General features: G+C 31.3%; 1 protein-coding gene across 1 annotated transcript in view; it reads left to right on the plus strand.

The window, feature by feature from the left end:
* The first annotated feature begins 19,190 nt into the window (after window positions 1-19,190).
* Window positions 19,191-22,960, plus strand: part of LOC145332436 (uncharacterized) — a 37,883-nt gene continuing 34,113 nt past the window's right edge. Inside the window, exons 1-2 of the mRNA XM_080177431.1 lie at window positions 19,191-19,308; window positions 22,572-22,647. Of these exons, the coding sequence (XP_080033557.1) occupies window positions 22,600-22,647 (48 nt within the window). The 5' untranslated portion in view covers window positions 19,191-19,308; window positions 22,572-22,599. The remainder of the gene's footprint in view (window positions 19,309-22,571; window positions 22,648-22,960) is intronic.

Genomic DNA, 22,960 nt, shown 5'->3' on the forward strand with positions numbered 1-22,960 from the left:
TCACCAAAAATATGAGAAATTCTCAACATATTATACATCTAGCTGAAGCTCTAGAACAAGATTCTGCTCAACAAATGTCTTGTTCTCCTGATAGTAATATCATGGGTAACCATAATTTTTACTACAGAAATATCTATGACATTAATCATAGTTTATTAGTTTTTGCTGCTATAAACAAATATTTCATACATAAACCTAAAGAAAGTGTTGTTATATTATCAGGTGATATGTTTTATACAGAATTATTTATAATGTTGAACAAACACTTTTCCTCAACTACAACAGTTACCAGAGATTTGAAATCATACCTGGGAAACCCTGAGGGAATATTGGTAACAAGCATAAAGGAATTCCAGGGTGCTCAAGCAAGGAACATTATCTTATGTGATTCAAGTACCTGGTCTGACCATATGAGAAATAAGATACTTAGAACAATGTCCCATGCAATTATTATTTTGGATAAAGATAATCATTTGGATAATAATAAACTAAATAGTTCTGGAGCAATTGAAGATAAAAACCTACATGAAATTATTTATCCTGATGGGAAAGCTCCAGCATGTCATTATTATCATAATAAAGACAAATATGATATTAGTGCCTTAACTATGGCAATATTAGATAAGTACAAATTATTTGACCAGGATGAGAGTATTGCAATCATAACATACTCTCGAATTACTAGAGATATTATCAGAGAAGCAAATACAAAGGAGTTTCTTAGTTTACCTGAATATAACAGAAAGAGACAAGTAGAGGAGAAAATTAAATCAGAAAACAAAAAACTATATGAAGATGTAAAGAGAAACATTTCCAGAAATTATGCTGATTTGTCTTGGAGGTACTATGATGAAGATACCAACGATCTAGTAAACAAGCCAAGACATATCAATTATATCTGTGATTATTATTGCTTACAGAAAGAAAATTTCAGTAAAATAAAGAATATCATTGTGTTTTCTGATGAAAATATTGATCATAAACGTGAATTTGCAGCTTGGGGATTCATTATGTATTATTCAGATTGGAGTGATAAGAAAAGAAATGAATATGATATATTTTTTAGAGATGTAATAATGTTACATCAACGAAGGTTTGCCATAGTTGTTCATGATGGTAATTTAGAAACATTCAGTCCCAGTCAGTTCAGTCAGGCTCTTAACCTAATTGAGGATGCTAATCTACATAAACATATTCCTTCTGATTCAAAACGAAAGAAAGAAAAATGTATATTTCTATGAGTTTTTTTTTATCTTAAAGAATTCATAATTCAATTGTGTAAACATTATACAAATTTAATTGAGTGCAATAAAATGTTTGAATGTACTTTATATAATTTAAACTTGTGTAAAACAATATAATATGTTTAAATTTATTTATGTTCAGGTTCTTTCAATCGAAATTTTAACAGTTACTCTAGAATTAAATTTGTAAGTAAGTCTTGGTTTAAACTAAAATACCATTGTTGTTAGAGAGGGTTGGTTTATCATTTTTATTTTTATCATCAGTATAAACAAGGATGACAACATCCATAAAAACGATGCTATGAAATTAAAAAGTGAAACACAGTTAAACAGTAAATTGTTGCAAAATTTCTTAAATCCAAGATTATGTTTCAGGACATACTTACATACTTTAGGAATTGATTATAGAAAAGATTTGCTTAAAATTTTGTACGTTGTTGTCATGGCTCATAGGAACTTTTATTCCCAAAAATAATCATATTTGATATTAATTAAAGAGTTGATAGGCTTTCTAGAGCGTACCCTACTGTTACTATTCAGAATTATAGAGTAAACAAGGAAATCAGCATTCATAAGTAGCATGGCTCATTTAAAGTAAACAATTTATCATAAAAATAATAACAAAATTATCAACAGACAGACAGACAAGGTGAAATATTGAAATATAAACAGTAAAACACAGTTAAACAGTAAATTAGTGAAAAATTGCTTAAATACAGGAATGTGTTTTAGGACATACTTACATTTATAGGAATTGATTATAGAAAAGCTTCGCATAAAATTTTGTACGTTTTTGTCATATGGACTTTTATTCTAAAAATAAAATGAACAGGATAGTTATATCTAGTATTAATTAAAGAGTTGTTAGGCTTCCTAGAAGGTACCTTACTGTTACTATACAGTGTTATAGAGGATAATAGCATTCATAAGTTGCAAGGCTCATTAAAAGTAAAAAAAAATATCATCAAAATAATAACAAAATTATACAGACAAACAGAGATATAAGATTAAATATTGAATTAAGTTTTGCAGCTTAAAGTTCTTAGCTTCTAATATAAAAGAGTACAGCTTAGAGAGATAGATAGAAGCAATACCAACAGAATGACAGACACAACCATCTATAGAGTAGCTTTGCTAATAGAAATAATACTAATAGCAGATAACAACCCCTTCCACATAAATTATAAAATAAGTTGAAAATCAGTGGGGTTATATGTTTATATCTTTAGGTGAGTTAAGGTTAGGGTTAGGTGTACAGGCATCGAAGGTATATGCTTCCCAGGGGCTAGACAAAGGAAAAAACTTATCCCTATTCCATTATCATCAAATTAATTTAAAAATATGGGGGGGGGGGAGGGGGTGTCAGTGATCACCAGGCACTAAGCAATAATGAAATGATAAAAAAAAACAATTTTTAATATACAAAAATGCATAGAATACCTAACAGATATAAAAGTTTAATAATTACAGAAATTCTACAGTATCAATTCCTTAGTTGGAACAACAGGAACACATTGCAAGAACATTCCGACCACATTATTGTTTAGAAAAAGTTTCTTTCAGTAAGTAATTATTTATTCACCATATAATATGTCGCTTATGCCTAAATAGAAATAAAAATCTTGTCTGCTAGAAATTACTTTTAAAGTTGGACAGATTATTGTATCTAATAGACCATCTAGGGTAAAAAACCTATTCATTTAGACAGTATATATACACAGATTTAATCGATTTTAATCCTGTACTGTTTGTGAAAAATCAGAGATCACAGAATAAATGCAAAAATCGCCTTTCTCGTTTTCGGATATTCCAATAAAAAAAAACATTAATTTTAAAAAGCAACACTTTTTTTCATTGTGAACTCATCCGTCCATACTGTTTACTTTAAGCTTTAATCAATTCCTTGGACAATAAGGAGTTTTGTTTAGCCTTCCAGATAGTGTATGATATCAATTGCATTAATATATATTTGTCAATATCTGTCTGTCTGAATTATTAGCTTTACTTTTAATTAAGGATGCTGTCATCCTTGTTCAATTAAGTAAAATTGGAAAGCAGCAAATAAGGATGACAACATCTATACAAGGGAAGCTTGAAATTCATATGGCAAACTAACACAAAAACTTGATAAGTTTCAGAGCTTAGTTTATGAGTCTAAACAAAATTGAATGTAAATTGTTTCAAAATTGCTTAAATACAGTTTGAGGACATACTCTACAATTTTATGTCTTAATTGTAGTAAAGTTTCGCTTCTAATATTGTAACTTGCTGTTCTAGGAAAATAAATGTATGAGTGTAGATGTACGTCAATAAAGACAAATACCTGGCCAAAGAGACCCTTTTTTCTGCTATCAAATTGCTTTTGTTCTGTAATCTTTGTAGGGACTCAATAAAAAAAATCGGGACAGGGTCGCCACCCTGTGGACAGAGTTACAAATAGCTAATGCCCCCTCTATACTAATACTTTAATATTCCATAAATCAGCTTTGTTTTTAACCCTTAACGGTAAGGAGGGAGGGAGGCGTAGATAGATAGATAAAAAGACAAAAGTACAAAACTATTGATACGCGCACTAACTCACACAAAGACATACACACATAAAAACACACACACCCTACCATCGAGCTTAGTTATGCATGAAGTAAAATTATGCCTGAGGCCTGCATGGTGAGAAAGAAAAGTATACTCTGTATAAAAACATGTAGATTTTTATAATTTCCTACTTATCTTGTTCTGAACCAATCATAAATATATTGTTACTTAATTTGATATTGTTGCTATGGACCTCAAAGAGGGGGAGGGGGTGTAAAGGGTTGAATTAATCCCCAGGGATCTAAAGGGATAAGAAAATGGCTAATAAATTGATTTACACCCCTAATGATAATATAAAAATAAATAACCTTTTAAAAATTGAAATTAATTGATGAAACGTTTTAACACTCAACGAAACACCCTAATATTATTTGGAAGTATTTACATTTTAACACTCTTCCCCCCCTTGCTTTTAAACACTTTTTAACCTAAAAACCTTTATAACCCTCTAAAAGATAGAAAGCTTACACGTCATTGATTTCTGCTATGGTCTGATGCTAAAAAGAAATATTTCAAGGTTTTTGGCAAGATAAACTTATTTATCAATACAAGGATGACAACATCCATAAAAGCGAAGCTCTGAAACGGTAGGACAAACGGACATTAACACTTGTATAATGTCAGAACTGAATAATCAGAATGCGAATGTATAATAGTCAAAGGAAAATTGTAAGTAAATTTGCTGAAAAACTGCTTGATACAGGATAATGATTATGGACATAAATACATTTTTAGGACTTGATTATAGAGTTGCTTCGCTTATAGTATTGTACTTTGTTGTCCCAGGAATCAGTATACCAAAAATCAGACCAATCGGATAATTGGGTCACAAAAAAATTTGTTGTTAAAAATGTAAAAAAAATCAACATGTTTAAAATGGACGTACGGACATTCTGGTAATGATTATAGAGTTGCTACGCTTTCTAACTCGTACCTAACTATTACAGGAATCACCATGCAAAATTTGAAATCAATAGGACAATTCTAACATGCCTAAATTAACAAAAAAAGCTATTTAAAAAACTAAAAAAACCAACATGTTTAAAATGGACGTACGGACATTTTGGTAATGATTATAGAGTTGCTACGCTTTCTAAATCGTACCTAACTACTAAAGGAATCATCATGCAAAATTTGAAATCGATAGGACAATTCTAACATGTCTAAATTAACGAAAAAAGCTATCCGTGACGGACGGACGGACGGACGGACGGACGTACGGACGGACCGACCCTAATTATAGAAAAGCTTCGCTTTTAATAATTATAGAAAAGCTTCGCTTTTAATAACCAACTTTAATCACGGGCGTGCATATGATTTAAGCTGAAGGGATTGGGTAACAATTTGGCAAAGTAAAAGATTGGGGGGGGGGGGGGGGGTAGGTACAGATAAAATATAAAAGTATACTTTTCAAATATAAAGAGGTTATTTTACAAGTGACATTTTATATAGATGGGATCATACCTACTGATTATATTTCATAAGCAAAGATATTATATGTACATTCTGGATACATGCAGGGTTATGTCAAATTGATAAAAAAATCTTCTACATATTATAGACCAGGTGAATTTTTTCTTGCATTCGTTATAAAAAAAAAGAAAAAAAGATATTTTATTTATTATTGTCCTTTTTTTCCCTGGAGTCACTCAACCATAGAAATATTTCACTTTTTCACAGCAAACTTTTGTAGCTGTTTCCTTGGGATTTATATTGAAATGACTTTTTAGTTGATATCGGTTGTACATTCTTCTGTAATTACAACAGAATAAGACTTTAGATCCATTACAAATAAATCAAGTTTTTTTTTGTCTAGGGGCTAAAAGAGAGAGTTGGTTGGATCAGTTCTTTTTGTGACGTGGTTGTGTTTAATTCTTGAAAGATTTTTAGTAGGGAATGGATCATTGGTGATAAAATTATTGTTTAAAAATTCCCCCTATATTGTACGTACAATGGGGTTTTTATCTTTCTGTGTGTGTGTGTGAACCCAAGAATCTCACTAACCGCTAAAACGATATGGTATTCCTTTACAAAGTAGCTTCTCATAGATTCTAGGAAGTTTTATAACTATTTTGGGAGAGGGTACTACCAATTTCTTTTTTTTTCAAATGCTAAAATTGTGCAAAAAATTTCACTCATTTTTAATGTTATGCAATTCTTGTAAATTTTAGGTTATGAACTATTCCTTATTTTTTTTGTAGACCTTCCATACTGATTCTATTGATGTTGCCAACTATCTTAAGGCTATTTTATATAATTTTTAGTAGCGAAGCTACTCTATAATTCGAAATGTCCGTCCGTCCGTCCGTCTGTCCGTCCGTCTGTCCGTCCGTCTGTCCGTGTAAGACAGAATAGGGGAAACGTGATTTTCTCGGCTCCTATTAAAGATAGACAGCTGAAATTTTTTGACAACATTCCCATTATTAAGGAGCACAATTAACTATAAAACATCAAGGGCGGTCGGACCCCTTTTTAGCAGGTTTTAGGCTATTTTTGTATGTTTCACATTTTTCTCCATATCTTCAGTGTTTATGGTCTGATTTTCAAAATTTTTTCAGTTATTGATATCAAAATTAAATTTCCTGTCGTTTACAGAAAACAACCATGACGGCCACACTGCCATTTTGCAGGTTTTAGGCTATTTTTGTATTTTTCACATTTCCACCATATCTTCAGTGTTTATGGTCCAATTTTCAAAATTTTTTCAGTTATAGATATGAGAATTGAATTTCCCGTCGTTTAAAGAAAACAACCATGGCGGTCAGACTGCCTTTTATCAGGTTTTTGGCTATTTTTATATGTTTTAAATATTTCCCCACATATTTGGTGTTTTTGGTCCAATTTTCAAACTTTTTTGGGATAAATAACTTTAAATCTACTTTTACGTATTTCCATCCACGATTTTTTGTGCTTCGCTACTTATGGATGTTGTCATCCTTGTTTAAATTGAAAACCATGAAACACTTTTTTCTGTTTAAAGCAAAAAAAAGAAAACAAGTATTAATGACTGTTTTTAGTTCAATAAAAAATACTGCATATTAAATAATCTCTTTTTACAAATTAACCCAAGGGCCTAGTTATAGAGTAGGTACTACTATATATGTATATGAAGCATACTATGAATGTATGGGGGCCAACACTGAGAAAATTTCAGTGTTTTGCTGATTACAAAGCTTTTCTATAGTTAACATTAGCGTAGACGTCACTTAGGTTATTTGCTTTTTTTATGCATGAAACATTGTATTAGAAATTTGATTAAAAAGTTGGTAGTTTAAATGTGTAGCAAAGCTACTCTGTATGCAAAGACGTCCATGGGAGGGTGTGTTTGGAATCATAGACGTCCAAGCTTTTTTTTTTTTTTGGGGGGGGGGTATTACATCAACCTCTTAATAATTACCCATTATAACAAGAAAGATAATATTTCATTCAAAGTTTGAGGAACGTCATTGCAAATGGACACAACTATAGAAAGCCTTGCATTAGAAAATAAAAATAACCTGCATAGTTAATCACATACACAATCCTAAATATAAAGACACTCACTTCCCTCCTACCTAGATTAACAGGACCTAACTAATAAAAGAAAATTAATAATTTCTTGAAATCAGAAATGAAATATTTTATACTATTAGTAGCAAATACGCCCCTAGATGCCTATGGGTAGGAGGGGGGGGGGTGAGGGGTCACCTCCACTTTCAATTGCAGTCTAAAAAAATACCTTGTAGAAAGGGAAAACCAGTAAGTCATTCTGGGAGGGGGGGAGAAATTTTTTTTTGTTGGTATTTCTCTTAGGAGGGTGGTGGTACCCTCCCACAAAACCATCTCCGTTCAGCAGTTAGGGAGATCTTTCATGTCTTAGAATAGTGTAATTTTTTTAAAAATAGGTTGAAAAACATACTAACTTTAAAATAAGAGATCTTTCGGTAAATACAATTACAGACAGACACAGAGCTTTATACTTTATTATAAAGATGATACATTTATAAAAATCTTTCGTGAAGTTAAACTTTTAAACCAGTGGCATGAACAGGGTTTTGTCTGGGTTGTAAGCAAAGCTCAGTCAAAAATTTAGACAACCTAACTTAATTTTTGTAATTAATTTCAATGTTGGCAACTTATAGTTGATATGATCCCCACTGATGACTCCAATCATTCTTAATTAAGTTTAGTTATTAGTCATGCCAGCGGTGCCAGATATACATATTTTGTGTGCAATATACGCATTTAAACCTATTTATTTACGCACAGATAAAAATCCAATTTTGATTACACAGAGGCGTGCAGAAAGGGGGAGTATCCGACCCCTGGCAAAATCAAGTGAGGTGTGAAAAATTTTCTTCCATGGTTATAGTTATGCATTTTTATATTTTTTTCCATTCATAATTCTTAAAAATTATATAAATATATGAAGTTGTTTATAATTGGTGAATTTCTTTCACTAAAATTTTGACCTATAGCTGTCATATTCTGACACCATTGAAATTAAACTCATATTGACTTTTAGCTAACTATTTCACATTATCTTGTTACGAATTACAAAACCTTAAATGTTTGAGAAAAAAATATCTGACACTTTTGACTATTTGACTATTACTCATTGCTGAAATTAAGTTAAAGATTTTTATCAGTAGGAGGATAAGAAAATAAGATTAGTCACTTTATATTTATCGCATTGTAAGGGTATAACTGGTATTAATTTTATTATTCGTAGAAAGTTGTGTATAATTTGATAAGATACATGCTTATTAAGTATGGCCTAAAACCGGTTCTAATCCATGGGGGTATTAATTCTTTTACTATATACTTACACTTAAAATCCCTAAAGTAACAAGATGTTTGTTTGTGTGTCTTTTTGTACCTAAGGATCTCGCTATGGCTGAATGATATGGTTCTTCTTTACAGTGAAGCCTCTCATAGATCCTGGTTTTTAAATATTTTGGGGGTAGTTATCATTCAACCCCCCCCCCCTAGAGAAATCCCCCCCTTACCCAAGAAAATGAAATAAATATTTTTTTTAACTAAAACCTTTTTCAATTGGCGGGTCGAATTCAACCTCACAACCCTCTCCCAACCTCTTGCCCCTAGGACCTATGGGGCGAAGCCACTAGTCTTATTTTTTAGTAGCGAAGCTACTCTATAATTCACTATGTCCGTCAGTCAGTCAGTCCGTCAGTCAGTCAGTCCGTAACGCTATGGGGGAAATGGGATTTACTCAGCTCCTATAAAAGATAGAATGCTGAAATTTTTTGCAGCATTCCCATCATTAAGGAGCACAATTGACTATGAAACATCATTGGCGGTCGGACCGCTTTTTAGCAGGTTTTAGGCTATTTTTATATTTTTCACATTTTTCTCCATATCTTCAGTGTTTATGGTCCGATTTTCAAAATTTTTTTAGTTATAGATATCAAAATTAAATTTCCCGTCGTTTAAAGAAAACAACGATGAAGGACAGACTACCTTTTTGGCAGGTTTTAGGCTATTTTTATATTTTTCTCCATATTTTCAGTGTTTATGGTCCGATTTTCAAAATTTTTTCAATTATTTATATCAAAATTAAATTTCCCGTCTTTTAAAGAAAACAACAATGACGGCCAGACTGCCTTTTTAGCAGGTTTTAGGCTATTTTTATATTTTTCTCCTTATCTTCAGTGTATATGGTCCGATTTTCCAAATTTTTTCAATTAAGGATATAAAAATTTAATTTTCTGTCGTTTTAAGAAAACAACCAAAGCGGCCAGATTGCCTTTTATCAGGTTTTTGGCTATATTTATATGTTTTACATATTTCCTCATATCTTTGTTTTTTTATTTAACTTTTTTGGGATATCAGGATCAAAATAATTTTCCCCATTGTTATGTGCATCTTTATTTGTATTTTACTTTGACCATCGTCATCATACAAAATAAAACAAGGTTTCGTGTATCCAATAAATCTATTCTTGATTTTAATAAATACCCTTTTAATCTACTTGTACGTATTCCCATCTATGATTTTTGTGCTTCGCTACTTATGGATGTTGTCATCCTTGTTTATATTTAAAATCAGATGTCTCTAAAAAATTCCTATTCAAATCTTTTTATTTCAGAGTAAAAATAAGTTTGCATTTGAATTTGGATGAAATGTGGTCTTAGTGTTGTAATCTATAAATACAGGTATGAAAAATGAAATAAAGATTGAAACCAATCCCCTAGGGGAGGAGGAGGGCATTTGTGACAAACTTTACCTCACTAATTTTGCCTATGTAAGATGATTTTAAATTACTCCTTTTTTAAATGTATGTAAAGGATGTTCAAAAAAACAATCGCTCACAATTTGAAATCTTGGAGATATACCTTATACTGTTTAGATCTTTTGTATGGGGCATGTAAAAACCTTTCTATATACACCTTAACCAGATTTCTAACTCAATCATTGCTAATTTGGCATTAAAAAGACAGACCAATCCAAAATTAAGCTTTGTCTATTTCTAGTTCCTGATGTTTGACAGGTCTTTCTTTTTGTCAAATTGACTGAGATTGTGTTAGGTGTATATAGAAAGGTCTTTACATGCCCCATCAAAAACTCTAAACATTATAGGGTCTCCAAGATTTGAAGTACCTAAGACGGTTTGTTCTTTTTTTAACAAGAAAAAATTGTCTTAATTTATAATAAAATTTGCACTTTCCTTGTTGAAGAAATTTCTCCTCAAGGGCTAGGTTTCGACTTCTTGCTCCGAAAAACTGAGGAGATTCAAAGTTCAAATTGTTTTCGTATTGCCACTACTTGGGCATAAATTGTATTATTTTATATTAGTTTTGGACCAAAACTGTAAGGTTAATATTGAAAAAATTAAGCAATTGGTTTTTTTTTTCAACACCCTTTATATAAAAAATGATATGGAAATGAGTTAATATTTATATTTAGATGTATTAGAGGATTAAGATGTAAAGCAGCAGAACAACCATCCAGAAAATACTATAACAAGAATTCTAAAATAAATCTTAACACTAAAAATCTTTTTTTATTCAGGTATTAACTATTTGACAAACATCTTACTACTTTGTAACTCAGGAATCGATAGATAGATGGAAAGTTATATGAGATTTTCATCTTAAAGGGAGTGTGAACGTAAAAATTTCTCCTCTGATTATCAAATCTAACATTTTCTAAGCACATTTCACTACACTGATCAACCAAAAACGTCCTGTTAACAAAAATATCCAGGAATAATGCATTGATTTTATGGTATTTTGGAAGGGAAAAAGGAAAAAAACAGGGAAAATCTGAACGTTTTTGTTTCTTATAATGTTTGTAGGGATATTTAACTTGTCATATATAGTTGAAACAATTTACTTATTGTTAATGATTTATTTTATGATATAAAATTGCCAATTAGTTTTTTTATAACATAGTAATTAGGTAATAAAGATCTATTTTCAATTCGTATTATTGCCAAAAAATACCTCACTGTCTACAAAGGGTTGAATCTCAGAAGTAATTTAAAATAATAATATCCTTTTTTATTGTGTTGGACAATAAATAACCATCTTTGGAGAATTAGTTTACACTTTTATCAAACTGTTTATAAAGAAATATTGCTTCTTTATTATTTACAAATTTGTAATTAAAGGTGGGCGAGAGATGGGCTATCTAAAGTTACTTATATACTAATAAAAAAAAACGTTTCTAGCTTTGTTATTGTATTTAGTTTTCAATAAAAAATATTGCTTTTTTATCAATTTCTAAGTAACTTTACATTGGTTTAAAGCAAGGATTAATTATGTTAAAAGTCAGCTTAACCGTGAGGAAAAATAGAGAACTATGTCAAAAAGTTTAGTTTTAGCTATAGAAGGAAAAAAAAGACAATTAACTGCACATTTATATAGTCCGGAAATTTTTCCCCTAATCTTGGACATAGTAAAAATCGGCGAAAAAAGCCGTTTTTTAAGGAAACAAGAGACAGTTTTGCCTTATCTTTGAGATTATATGAATGAGATGATGTTAAGGTTTGATAATCTGATGAGAAATTTCTCTTTCTCAGTCCCTTTTACGCCTAACAAGAACTGATCTCCCCTTCCTTACATTGTAAGAGATTGATATTAGAATATATGCGGGTTTTTGGTATGTTTGTTTATTACTTTAGGTCAGGTTAGTTTAGTTTACATTTAGTACTGAGTAGCTCCGCATGGTTTTGGCACCAGAGGTTCAGGTCCTGCAGGGGGCTGGCTTGAAAAGTATTAACTTCCACACCCCATTATAATCAAATAATTTTAGGAATAATAAAATATCTAACAAGAATGTATGTTTTTTTTTAGAATTCCTGCAATAATAAGGACAACAACAAGAAAGTTCATAAAGTTTCAAGTAAGTAAGTTCTCAGCAGTTCCCCTATATTAATTATGGTTTGTCAATACAATTATCTGTAAATATAGCAAATATGATATTATCACAGAATTATAATATAACAAGTATGACAAAGTCCATAAGATGCAATGCTCAAAAACAAAGTGACAGTAAGAAATTTTATTCTTGAGATGTTTACTTACTCTTTAACTATATTTTTTTTTGTGATTTGCAGTTCTTTTTATTTTTATGTTTATGCTCTCACTACTTACTAATGATATTATTATTGTTAAGGTATCAATAAAAAAGAGAGGACAACAAAGTGGTCTAAACTTCTGGATGATGCTGTTGAGAAAGTTAAAAAAAGAACTGAAATACAGTAAAAATTAGCCATTGCGCTAAGAACATATACATATAATAGTGTAGTGTACTTTGCAGGTAATGTTGTAAAACAAAAGGAAATTTTGGGAGAAAAGGGATAGATTTTGTAAAAAATATAAGATTTAACTGATAATCTTTCTTTCAACTTTAATAATTTAAAATCAGTTCAGTAAAATTCTAATGTTCGATTTAAAAAATCTTTGTATATGCTTAAGTTTTTTAGCCTATTCATTCAAAAAAAAAAATGAAAATGATGATGATCACTTATGAAAATATGTAATTTAGGTTTTTGAAATGGAAGGAGCTGGCACATTAACAAATTGTTCCAGCACTTGTAATCTTCAATTTGGGGTACATCCTCTATATTCAGAAGAATCTCAAGCATCAAATTTAGCTGAAAAATTTAGTAAATTGAGTATAAACTTTCATGGATCTGCAGGAGAAGAAAAACGAATTTTAGCCCAAGAAAAGATTGAAGAGATAAAACAGAAAGTAGCTGATTATTATTTTGATCGAGAGTGTAAGATTATAGCTATTCCAAATCATTTTGTAACACCCAAGAAACCAACTGTGTTAGGAAACAAGGGCAAGGAAATACAAGATGATCAGATTGTGGATAAATATCTTGAAGACCATTTACACCATGAGTTTGTAAATGCAGCAAGAAACTTAAAGATTGAAAGTTTTTTGATGGAAGGATTTCAGTCTGGAGATTGTATTCAACAACTGGTTCAGAAGGGAAAAGAAACCAGAGAAAAAATTCAAACTGCAGATTTTAATGAGTATGAAATAAGAATAAAGGAATTGTTGGACATTGAAGATATTCCTAAGGGAGAACTAGTTTTGTGCAGAATGGAACATTTAAAATGGAAAGAAAAAAAGCTTGAATTTAAAGATGCAAAGAGTTTGCTATTTAGAAAGGAATGCTTTATAACAATGAATTGTTATTTGGGGGTGGGGATGAATAGCAGTCACTATCTCATTGCCGCACCTTAATCGGTAGGGGGGGGGGGGGCGTTCAACGCCCCCCCCCCTATTATCTCAGTTCCTGTTAGAGCTATAGGGCTAAATTTTTTTGTGCAAGTTCTCTGTTTGATAATGAATTTCCGACCTTTTATAAGTCTTAGTCAATTTTCGCTTCCTTCACCCTTTTATTTAACAACCTTTGTTTTTAGGTCTTTTTTTACTTAAAAATTTATTAATTTTCTTATTTTTTAAGCTAGAAGAACAATTTTTTTCCAGAAAACGTTTATCTTTATGTAAATTTTACATTAGAAATATCAAAATATGAATTTCAGCGGCCGCAGCTGTACTTGGCAGCTGCCAGCCGCCACAGTCGGCGGTCGGCGGGAAAACTGCGGCGGATCTTTATGAAATTTTTGTACATTATGTAGACATATAAGAAAAGCTTAAGTTTAAAATTTGAAGTAAAAAATTGCGGCCACAGGAGCCTTTTAAAGATTTCTGGAGACCTGGAGGATCAGGACCTGCAGGATCATACCTGGAACCTAAAAGTGACTTGAACACCTGTATTTCATATAAGGATGTACTACTAGAGAATATTTTAGTATTTTGGTATGATAAAATGCTTTGTTTTAGTCAAAAAAATATTTTTGCTCTTTACCTGGATAACCCTGCCAGGTTTGCTGGCATCCTGTGCATCGCCAGTAAACTCTCAGTTATGTGCCATACCCACACTTTAAAAGTCACGCAGTTTGGGCTCTTTATCTTTCATACACAGAAAATGAGATAGAAAAAACCGGAAGGGTGGGCGTTCAATGCCCCCCCCCCCCCCCCCGACCGTTAAGGGTTAATGGTTTTGGTTATGATATTTTTTTCTTTAAAATACAATAGATATTTGAAGGTGAGCATTACTTAATATGCATTCACAATATAAAGCATGTGATCTTACAGGTGCTTAAAGAGCAAGGAGACAATAAGAAAATCAAAATTGAAAATACACCCTTGTACAAGATTCCTACGAGCAATCTAGAGAAATTTTATTCATTTCAATACTTTAACTACAGGCTTCAAAAATTGAAAACAGAATGGGATTCTCTCATCATTATTCCAGAATACAGAGCTATTATAAACATGGAGGTTAAGCTTGGAGTAAAAGAAAGTAATAACAAATTCAAACTGCTGAAAAATGCTTCATATCAAACAGAACAACATTATTCTTTCATGCAAAAATTGTTTAGAGGTAAACTTTCCAAAGATTGGGTGTTTGTCAGAGCTGCATGTGTTCCATATTTGAAGATTGAAGAAGATACAAAAACACCATGTGTCAACTGTCAACATTTTATCCTACAAGAAAAAGATGTTAATCATGAAATACCTTGGTTGAAACAGCTATTTGAAAACAAACTTGTCAAAACTCATAATTTTGATAAGACAGAATATGAAAATCTTGTTGCTGAATTGATATATCACATTTCAATAAAAGATTCAGGTAGATTTAATCAATTAATATCAGATCCATTAACAATTAGTAAAGCAGCAGAAAAGGCATTCACTGGAAAAACTGATGGAATATCAGGAGAGAGTGTTGTACCTGATTACATGTTAACCAATGAACACAAAGAATTAACAGGAAAGACTAAAGATATGCCAGAAAAGAGTGTTGCACCTCATTCCATGTTAACCAATGAACAGATGGCATTAACAGTAAAGACTAAAGGAATATCAGAAAATAGTAATTTACCTGATCCCATGATAACCAATGAACGAAAAGCACTGACAGACCTTGTAGATGACAAAAAGGCTGTATACATGCTCAACAATAAACAGCTTCAAACAGTACATTCACCAGCTAAATTCCTGATCATAGATGGTGACTATGGTACAGGTAAAACATACGTACTAAAGGAAAGAGCTAAAAAATGTGCAAAAGAGAATAGTAACCAAAAATTATTTTATATTGATCTTACAGCACTTACATATAATATTGGTAAATATCTTAGAAGAACTGAATCATCTTTTATGAACAATATAGCTGTAGTAGATTTTGACTTATTTCCTAATGTAAGAGTTATTACTATTAAAGATTTAGGGATTAGTGAAGACCCTAGTCAAACTGATATAATCAATGATTTAAACAGTTTTTTAAGAGATAATCACTGTGATCATTTATTCATTGATGAAATGATAATTGGAGAAATTGTTTTTCCTGGCTCTATACAGACAATTTGTGTTAACTTAAAAGTGTTAGATGGGCTCAGTTTAAATATGAGAGCAGATTTTAAAACTAAGAAACTAAAGTGGTTAGAAACCATGAAAGTGAATCATAATGCTTTACATGTTAATCTCACCAAAAATATGAGAAATAGTCAAAGAATAATCAATCTAGCTAATGCTTTATTACAAGATTCTACTCAAGAAATGTTTTTTTCTCCTGATACTAATGTCATGGGTAACCATAATTTTTACTACAGAAATATTTATGACATTAATCCTAGTTTATTAGCTGTTGAGGCTGTAAACAAATTTTTCATACATAAACCTAAAGAAAGTGTTGTTATATTATCAGATATAAGTTATTGTTCTGAAGTATTTCAATTGTTACACAAACACTTTTCCTCAACTACATCAGTTGTTAGAAATTTAAAAGAATATATGGTAAAGCCAGAAGGAATATTAGTAACACATATCGATGAATTCCAGGGTGCTCAAGCAAGAAACATTATCATATGTGATACAAGCATTTGGTCTGACCAGATAAGGAATATAATACTGAGAACAATGTCCTTTGCAATTATTATTTTGGATAAAGATAATTATAAACTTAATAGTTCTGGAGCAATTGAAGATAAAAATCTACATGAATTTATTTATCCTGAAAGATGTCACCACTATCATAATAAAGATAAACATGATATTAGTAGCATAACTATGGCAATATTAGATAAATACAAATTGTTAGACCAGGAAGAGAGTATTGCAATTATAACATACTCAAGAATTTCTAAAAATATTATCAGGGAGGCAAATACAAAAGATTTTCTTAGTTTATCCCCAAAAGAGAAAGAGAATCAAATTGAGAAGAAAATCAAATCAGAAAACAAAGAATTATATGAAGATGTAGTGAGAAATATTTCTAGAAATTATGCTGATGTAACATGTTGCTATTTTGAATGTATTGGAGCGGATTTAGATCTAATAAACAAGCCAAGACATATCAATTATATCAAAATGGATTATGCACCAGATTTTGATGCACTCAGTGAATTTAAGAATATCATTCTGTTTTCTGATGAAAACATTGATGGTAAACATGACTTTGCAGCTTGGGGAGATGATTGGTCACTAAAGTATTCAGATTATGAGACAAAAATAGATGTTAAACGAAGTAAGATGAAACGAAATAAATATAATGCATTTTGTAGAGATATTACATTGTTAAGTCATCCAAAGTTTGCCATAGTTGTACATGATGACAATTTTGAAACATTCAGTCTTAAAGAGGCTCAAATTTAGAATAATAATCTATATGAATACATAACTGTAGAAAATCTAAACCCTCTAACTTGCACAATAATCTAGATACACACAAAAGTGGTGAAAATCTAAACCCTCTAACTTTGGATGATAATCTAGATAAACAAAACTGGTGAAAATCTCAACCCTATAACTGAGGAAAAACATACAACTACAGCAGCTGAAAACCTCTTCAAATCAATAATAAAACACAAAAAGTGAAATATTTCATAATTGCTATTTTATCATAAAGAAAATATTATTTAAGCTTTAATTTTCTTAACAATAATGTAAACATATGTAATACAGTAGTATAAATTTATTTATGTTCTTTCTATCAAATTTTAACAGTTATCCAATACTTAAAATCATCAATAATATCTGTTAGATTCAATATATTAAATTAAAATCTTTAAGGTAACAGGATGTTTGTCTGTGTGTCTTTTGTACCCAAGGATCTTGATAACGGCTAAAGGATATGGTTCTGCTTTACAGTGAAGCTTCTCATAGATCCTGGGAAGGTTTAAAAAGATTTTGGGAGTGCTTGCCACCCCCACCCCTGAAAGAGAAATTGTTCCTAAAAAAATTACACGACTCCCCAAATTTTTGTTTAAAATCCCCCCACACCTTACCCAAGAACCTATGGGGCAAAGCCACTAGTCTTATTCATTTTTATTTAAAATCATATATCTGAAAAATCTATATTCAAATCTTTTTATTTCAGAGTAAAAATAAATGTGTATTTAAATTTGGATGGAATGTGGTCTTGTTGTTGTAATCTGTAGATACAGGTATGGAAAATGTAAAATATAATAAAAATTGAAACTAATCCCCTAGGGTAGGAGGAGGGGATTTGTGATAAACTTTGCCTCACAAATTTTGCCTATGCAAGATGATTTTTAATTACTCCTTGATTTAAATGTATGTATATAAAAAATAATATGGAAATGAGTTAATATTTATATTCAGATTTATTAGAGGATTAAGATATGAAGCAGCAGAACAACCATCCAGAAAATACTAAAACAAGAATTCTAAAATAAATCTTAGCACTAAAAATCTTTTTTTATTCAGGTATTAATTATTTGACAAACATCTTACTACTTTTAACTCAGGATGGATGGATAGATGGAAAGTTATATGAGATAACAATTTTCATCTTAACGCCTAACAAGAACTGATCTCCCCTTCTTTACATTGTAAGAGATTGATATTAGAATATATGCTGGTTTTTGGTATGTTTGTTTATTACTTTAGGTCAGGTTAGGTTTGTTTACATTTAGTACTGAGTAGCTCCGCATGATTTTGGCACCACAGGTACAGGTCATGCAGGGGGCTGGCTTGAAAAGTATTAACTTCCACACCCCAACATTATCAAATCATTTTTAAAATATGCAATGCAGTGCTCATTATGCAATTTGAGGGAAAGAACCAATAAAATAGCTAACAAGAAAATATGTTTTTTTTTTATAGAATTTCTGCAATAATAAGGCCAACAAAAAGAATGTTTTTAAAGTTCCAAGTAAGTAAGTTCTCAGCAGTTCACCTATATTAATTATGGTTTGTCAATACAATTATCTATAATACAAAGTAGCTTAATGTCTGTCTGTCCGTCTGTCTGTCCATCTGTTCTTACCCCCATTAGGATCTCGGTAACCATTGAACCGATTGGATTCTACTCTTCAGGTCCTGTGTTGGTTTTAGGCTATTTTCTTGGGGGGTGGGACACCTCCAATCCCCCCCAATATTTTTAAAAAGAATTTTTGGAATTTTGCAAATTTGCCATTTATTCGCGAAAATTTACAATTAATTCGTATTTTTTTCTACTGGGTATTGTGATTCATTTGCATTTTTTTTCTTGCTGGGTAGGTTATAGTAGATGTAATTATAACTCTTGGGGCAAAGCCCCTAGAGGCTAGGGGCAAAGCCGCTAGTCTGTAAATAAAGCAAATTTGATATTATCACAGAATTATTATACAACAAGTATGACAAAATCCATAAGATGCAATGCTCAAAAACAAAGTGATATTAAGAAATTTTATTCTTGAGGTGTTTACTTACTCTTTAACTATACTTGTTTTGCTGATTAGCAGTTCTTTTTTACTTTTATGTTTATGCTCTCACTACTTACTAATGATATTATTGTTAAGGTATCAATGTAAAAAGAGTGGACAACAAAGTGGTCTAAACTACTGGATGATGCTGTTGAGAAAGTTAAATAAAGAACTGAAATACAGTAAAATTAGCCATTGCGCTAAGAACATATATAATAGTGTAGTGAACTTTGCAGGTAAATGTTGTGAAATAGAAGAAAATTTTTGAAGGAAAAGGATAGATTTTGTAAAAAAATATAAGATTTAACGGATAATCTTTCTTTCAACTTCAATAATTTTAAATCAGTTTTGAAAGAAGGGGAACTTTGTAGTTGAATAAAAATAAAATCATTTTTGTGTTATATTATAATCATGTTCATTTTTCTTATGATAAAGATAAATCGAATTATGTACAGTACACGGTAAGGCTAAAAAAAATTCAGGTTTTTGAAAATACCCATTTAAGTGGTTTGCACAGCCTTAAAGTCACAAGTATTGGTATACTGGAAAAGGTAACAATAAAATTTTGGGCGTTTTTTGAGAAAATCCGCAAAATACTTTTTTTTTCATTTTCGCCTAAAATCCTCTAAAAATAAGGTAAAAAATGTTAGGGAAGGCTTTTTAAAACTGTTATTGCTCAGCCCATAGTTATCCTAAGAAATGTTAGACATACCAACGAAAAGCTTATCTCTTCTAGTTTTCAAACTGACAAACATTTTTAACGTGCATTGTATGGTTTTGTATCTATGTTGCTAAATGTAAAAAGTATCATCAAATATATTACCATGTACATATGCATGGTTTGATTGTGCTCCCCCCCCCTCCCCGAATTCCTCTAGCTAAATATTTCAACCTGAATAAAAACCTTGGGTACCAGAATAAAAACCTTGGCTACTAGAATAAAAAATCTTGGGTACCAGAGTGAATATTGTTTACCTTTCCCCATTCATAGCAAAATACACAACCTGAAAAGAAAACCTTGGGTTCCAGAGTGTAATTGTATATCCCCTTCAAGCGACCTGAATAGAAAACCTTTATTATTCTAGGGTGAAGTGTTTCTTCTCATGGGGGCAGGGACACAGGACAACGGATTTGATTTAATTTTCCCCTCCCCCCCAAAAAAGTGTAATCTGACATTGGGGGGGGGGGGGGGGAAGAAAATGGTGGAGCGGAGAGATTAATTTATCTATCATTGGTCCACTCCTTCCTGGCTGGTCTAAATAGATTGAAAGGCCAAGATTCCAGGGGTCTATAGGGATAAGACAATGGCCTATAAATTGATGTACATCTCTAATTATGATTACATCTTATGTATATTATAATTAGTGGTTGAAACGTTTGGACACTCAACTTAGTCTAACAAATAAAAAAACCTTCCTATATAAAAATTTGGGGACTAGTAGTAGTAAACAACCCAATGCCCCCCCCCCCCACTCCCCTCAAAAACCCCCAAAACTAAAACCAATAGAGGAGGGGACATTTTACATTAAATTACATTGGTATCAAATGTTTTATAAACACTTTATCTTATTCGTAGGCTTAAAAACTTTTAGTCTTCTAATTGAATTTTGATTGGTTGGTTCCAAACTATCAGCGTTAAAATTTTTCTACACGTAACTGTAATCTACAGAGGGGGTTATTTTTGGGATTTACCTCAATCTAAGTTTAATTGTCTTATACCTTAAGATCACTGAAAAGTCCTAACTGTGCATGAACTGTTTACGGACCAAGGCATTCTCCCTATATTCTTGAAATTGTTGTCAACACCAGACATAGCAGCAGTGGATATTATGACACGGGAATTTTTTTTAGGTATTTTTGCAAAGGTTAGATTAGGTTAAGAATACACAAATAAGCCCTCCACAAGGGTTGGTTATACAAAAAACCTTTAAAATGGTTTAAATAGACTATGTTTAGGTTAAGAAAGAGATAATGAAATAAGCTCCCCGCATAGGTTAGGCATTTGGGTAACCTAAAAGATATTTCTAAATAGGTTAGGTTAGAAATATAATATACAAATAAGCCCCCCACAGGGGTTAGGCAGTTAATGAGGTTTTTCTACTTGGTAGGATACGGTGGCTGCATATAATAAGAACTTTGCTCTAATCGTAAAGAAACCAAAACCAAAAATATTTTTTTACTTTCTTTTTTATGACATCTGCTATTTGTCCGTTTGAAAATCCATTATTTTTGTGCTTCGCTATTACAGATGTTTTCATCCTAGTCTTATCTAAAAATCACATGGTTGCAGTTCATTGACCTTTCTGGAAAATTTCTGAACAGGCCCTAGAAGATGCGCACTCTTGGTTTTAAAAGTGCTGAATCAGATTTCTTGTCAAAGATATAGATTCGAAGATTTACTTATACAGATACCATGCATGCATCCTAACTTTCAATTTAGAAAATTTCTAATAATTTATCCTTATAATAACGTAACAGAATGTCTGTCTGTTTGTCTGTGTTTGTTTCTTTGTATTTTTGAACCCAAGAATTTCGCTGACCGTTGAACCGATTAGGTTTTCCTTTAGCAGGTAGCTTCTCATAGGTCCTGGAAAGGTTTATAATTATTTGTTGGAGGAGGGTACCACCAAAACACCCAATAAAATTGCACCTAGGAAACCCCCCCCCCCCCCCCCCCTATAAAGAATTCTCCCCCATACAAATTTTTTACTTTTTCTTTTAAATCTATAATAAAATAAATTTGGTTATCAAATGTAACTCCCCTCTCCTCAAGTGCCCCCAGAGGCCTCTAGAGGTGTTGCCGCTAGTTAGAAATAGTAAAACAAGACTTTTTATTAAAATTAATATACAAATGTTATAGAATGAGTAGATAATTATTTTTAAAAATTTCAAAAAAAAAAATTTCAAAATAAGGATGGGGAAGGGTAGTCAATATTCACTCTGATACCCAAGATTTTTTATTCTGGTACCCTAGGTTTTTCATCCTAGTACCCAAGGTTTTTTATTCTGGTACCCAAGGTTTTTATTCAGGTTTAAATATTTAGCTAGAGAAATTGGGTGGGGGGAGGGGGGGGGGAGCACAATCAAACCATGCACATTTACATGTTAATATAATTGGTGATACTTTTTACATTTAGCATCATAGATACAACACCATACAATGCACGTTAAAAATGTATATCATTTTGAAAACTAGAAGAGATAAGCTTTCCGTTGGTATGTCTAACATTTTTTTATGATAACTATGGGCTGAGCAAGAAAGTAGATCAACAATACAATGAGCAATACCAAAGATTGGAGGCCAAGTCAATCATTGTAAAACTAATAATTTGCTAGAGCTGAGGGATTAAAGATTAAAAATCTGGTTAAAAATGGTCATTGATGTAATTGTGTTAATTAAAATTAAATTTTGATAACAATAAAAATTGTATATTTTTATTGGATAGAAGAGCTCCAAAATTACTTTTACGTTTAGTTATATAACCTTATTTTTTTTTAGAAATTGAAGAATTAGACATTGAAACTAAATGGCTGAGAACACAGGTTGTGCAGGTCCTGGTAGAGATACTAAAAAGGTATGCTGTCTGTATTTAGTCATGAAAATTATACAATGATATTTTTGACTTTAACAAAATATTGAAAATTGCTAGGCTACTATGTTATTCCAAGTTGTAATTATTTATCAATTAGCAACCCCATTCAGAAACATTCAAATTTAGTGGAAATCTAATGCTATTTTTCTGCTGCTTTCTAGCAAAAGCCAAAATCCCACTCTATTTAAATCTGTATAGAAAATAATGAATTTAATTTTACCTAAATATATTTAAACCCAGTTATCAATAATAAGTACAGTTATAACTTATAGGCTTTAAGGAAAAAAGGACATAA

Source organism: Acartia tonsa, chromosome 11, assembly GCF_053477335.1.
Source record: "Acartia tonsa isolate MP-2025a chromosome 11, ASM5347733v1, whole genome shotgun sequence".
Lineage (NCBI taxonomy): Eukaryota > Metazoa > Arthropoda > Copepoda > Calanoida > Acartiidae > Acartia > Acartia tonsa.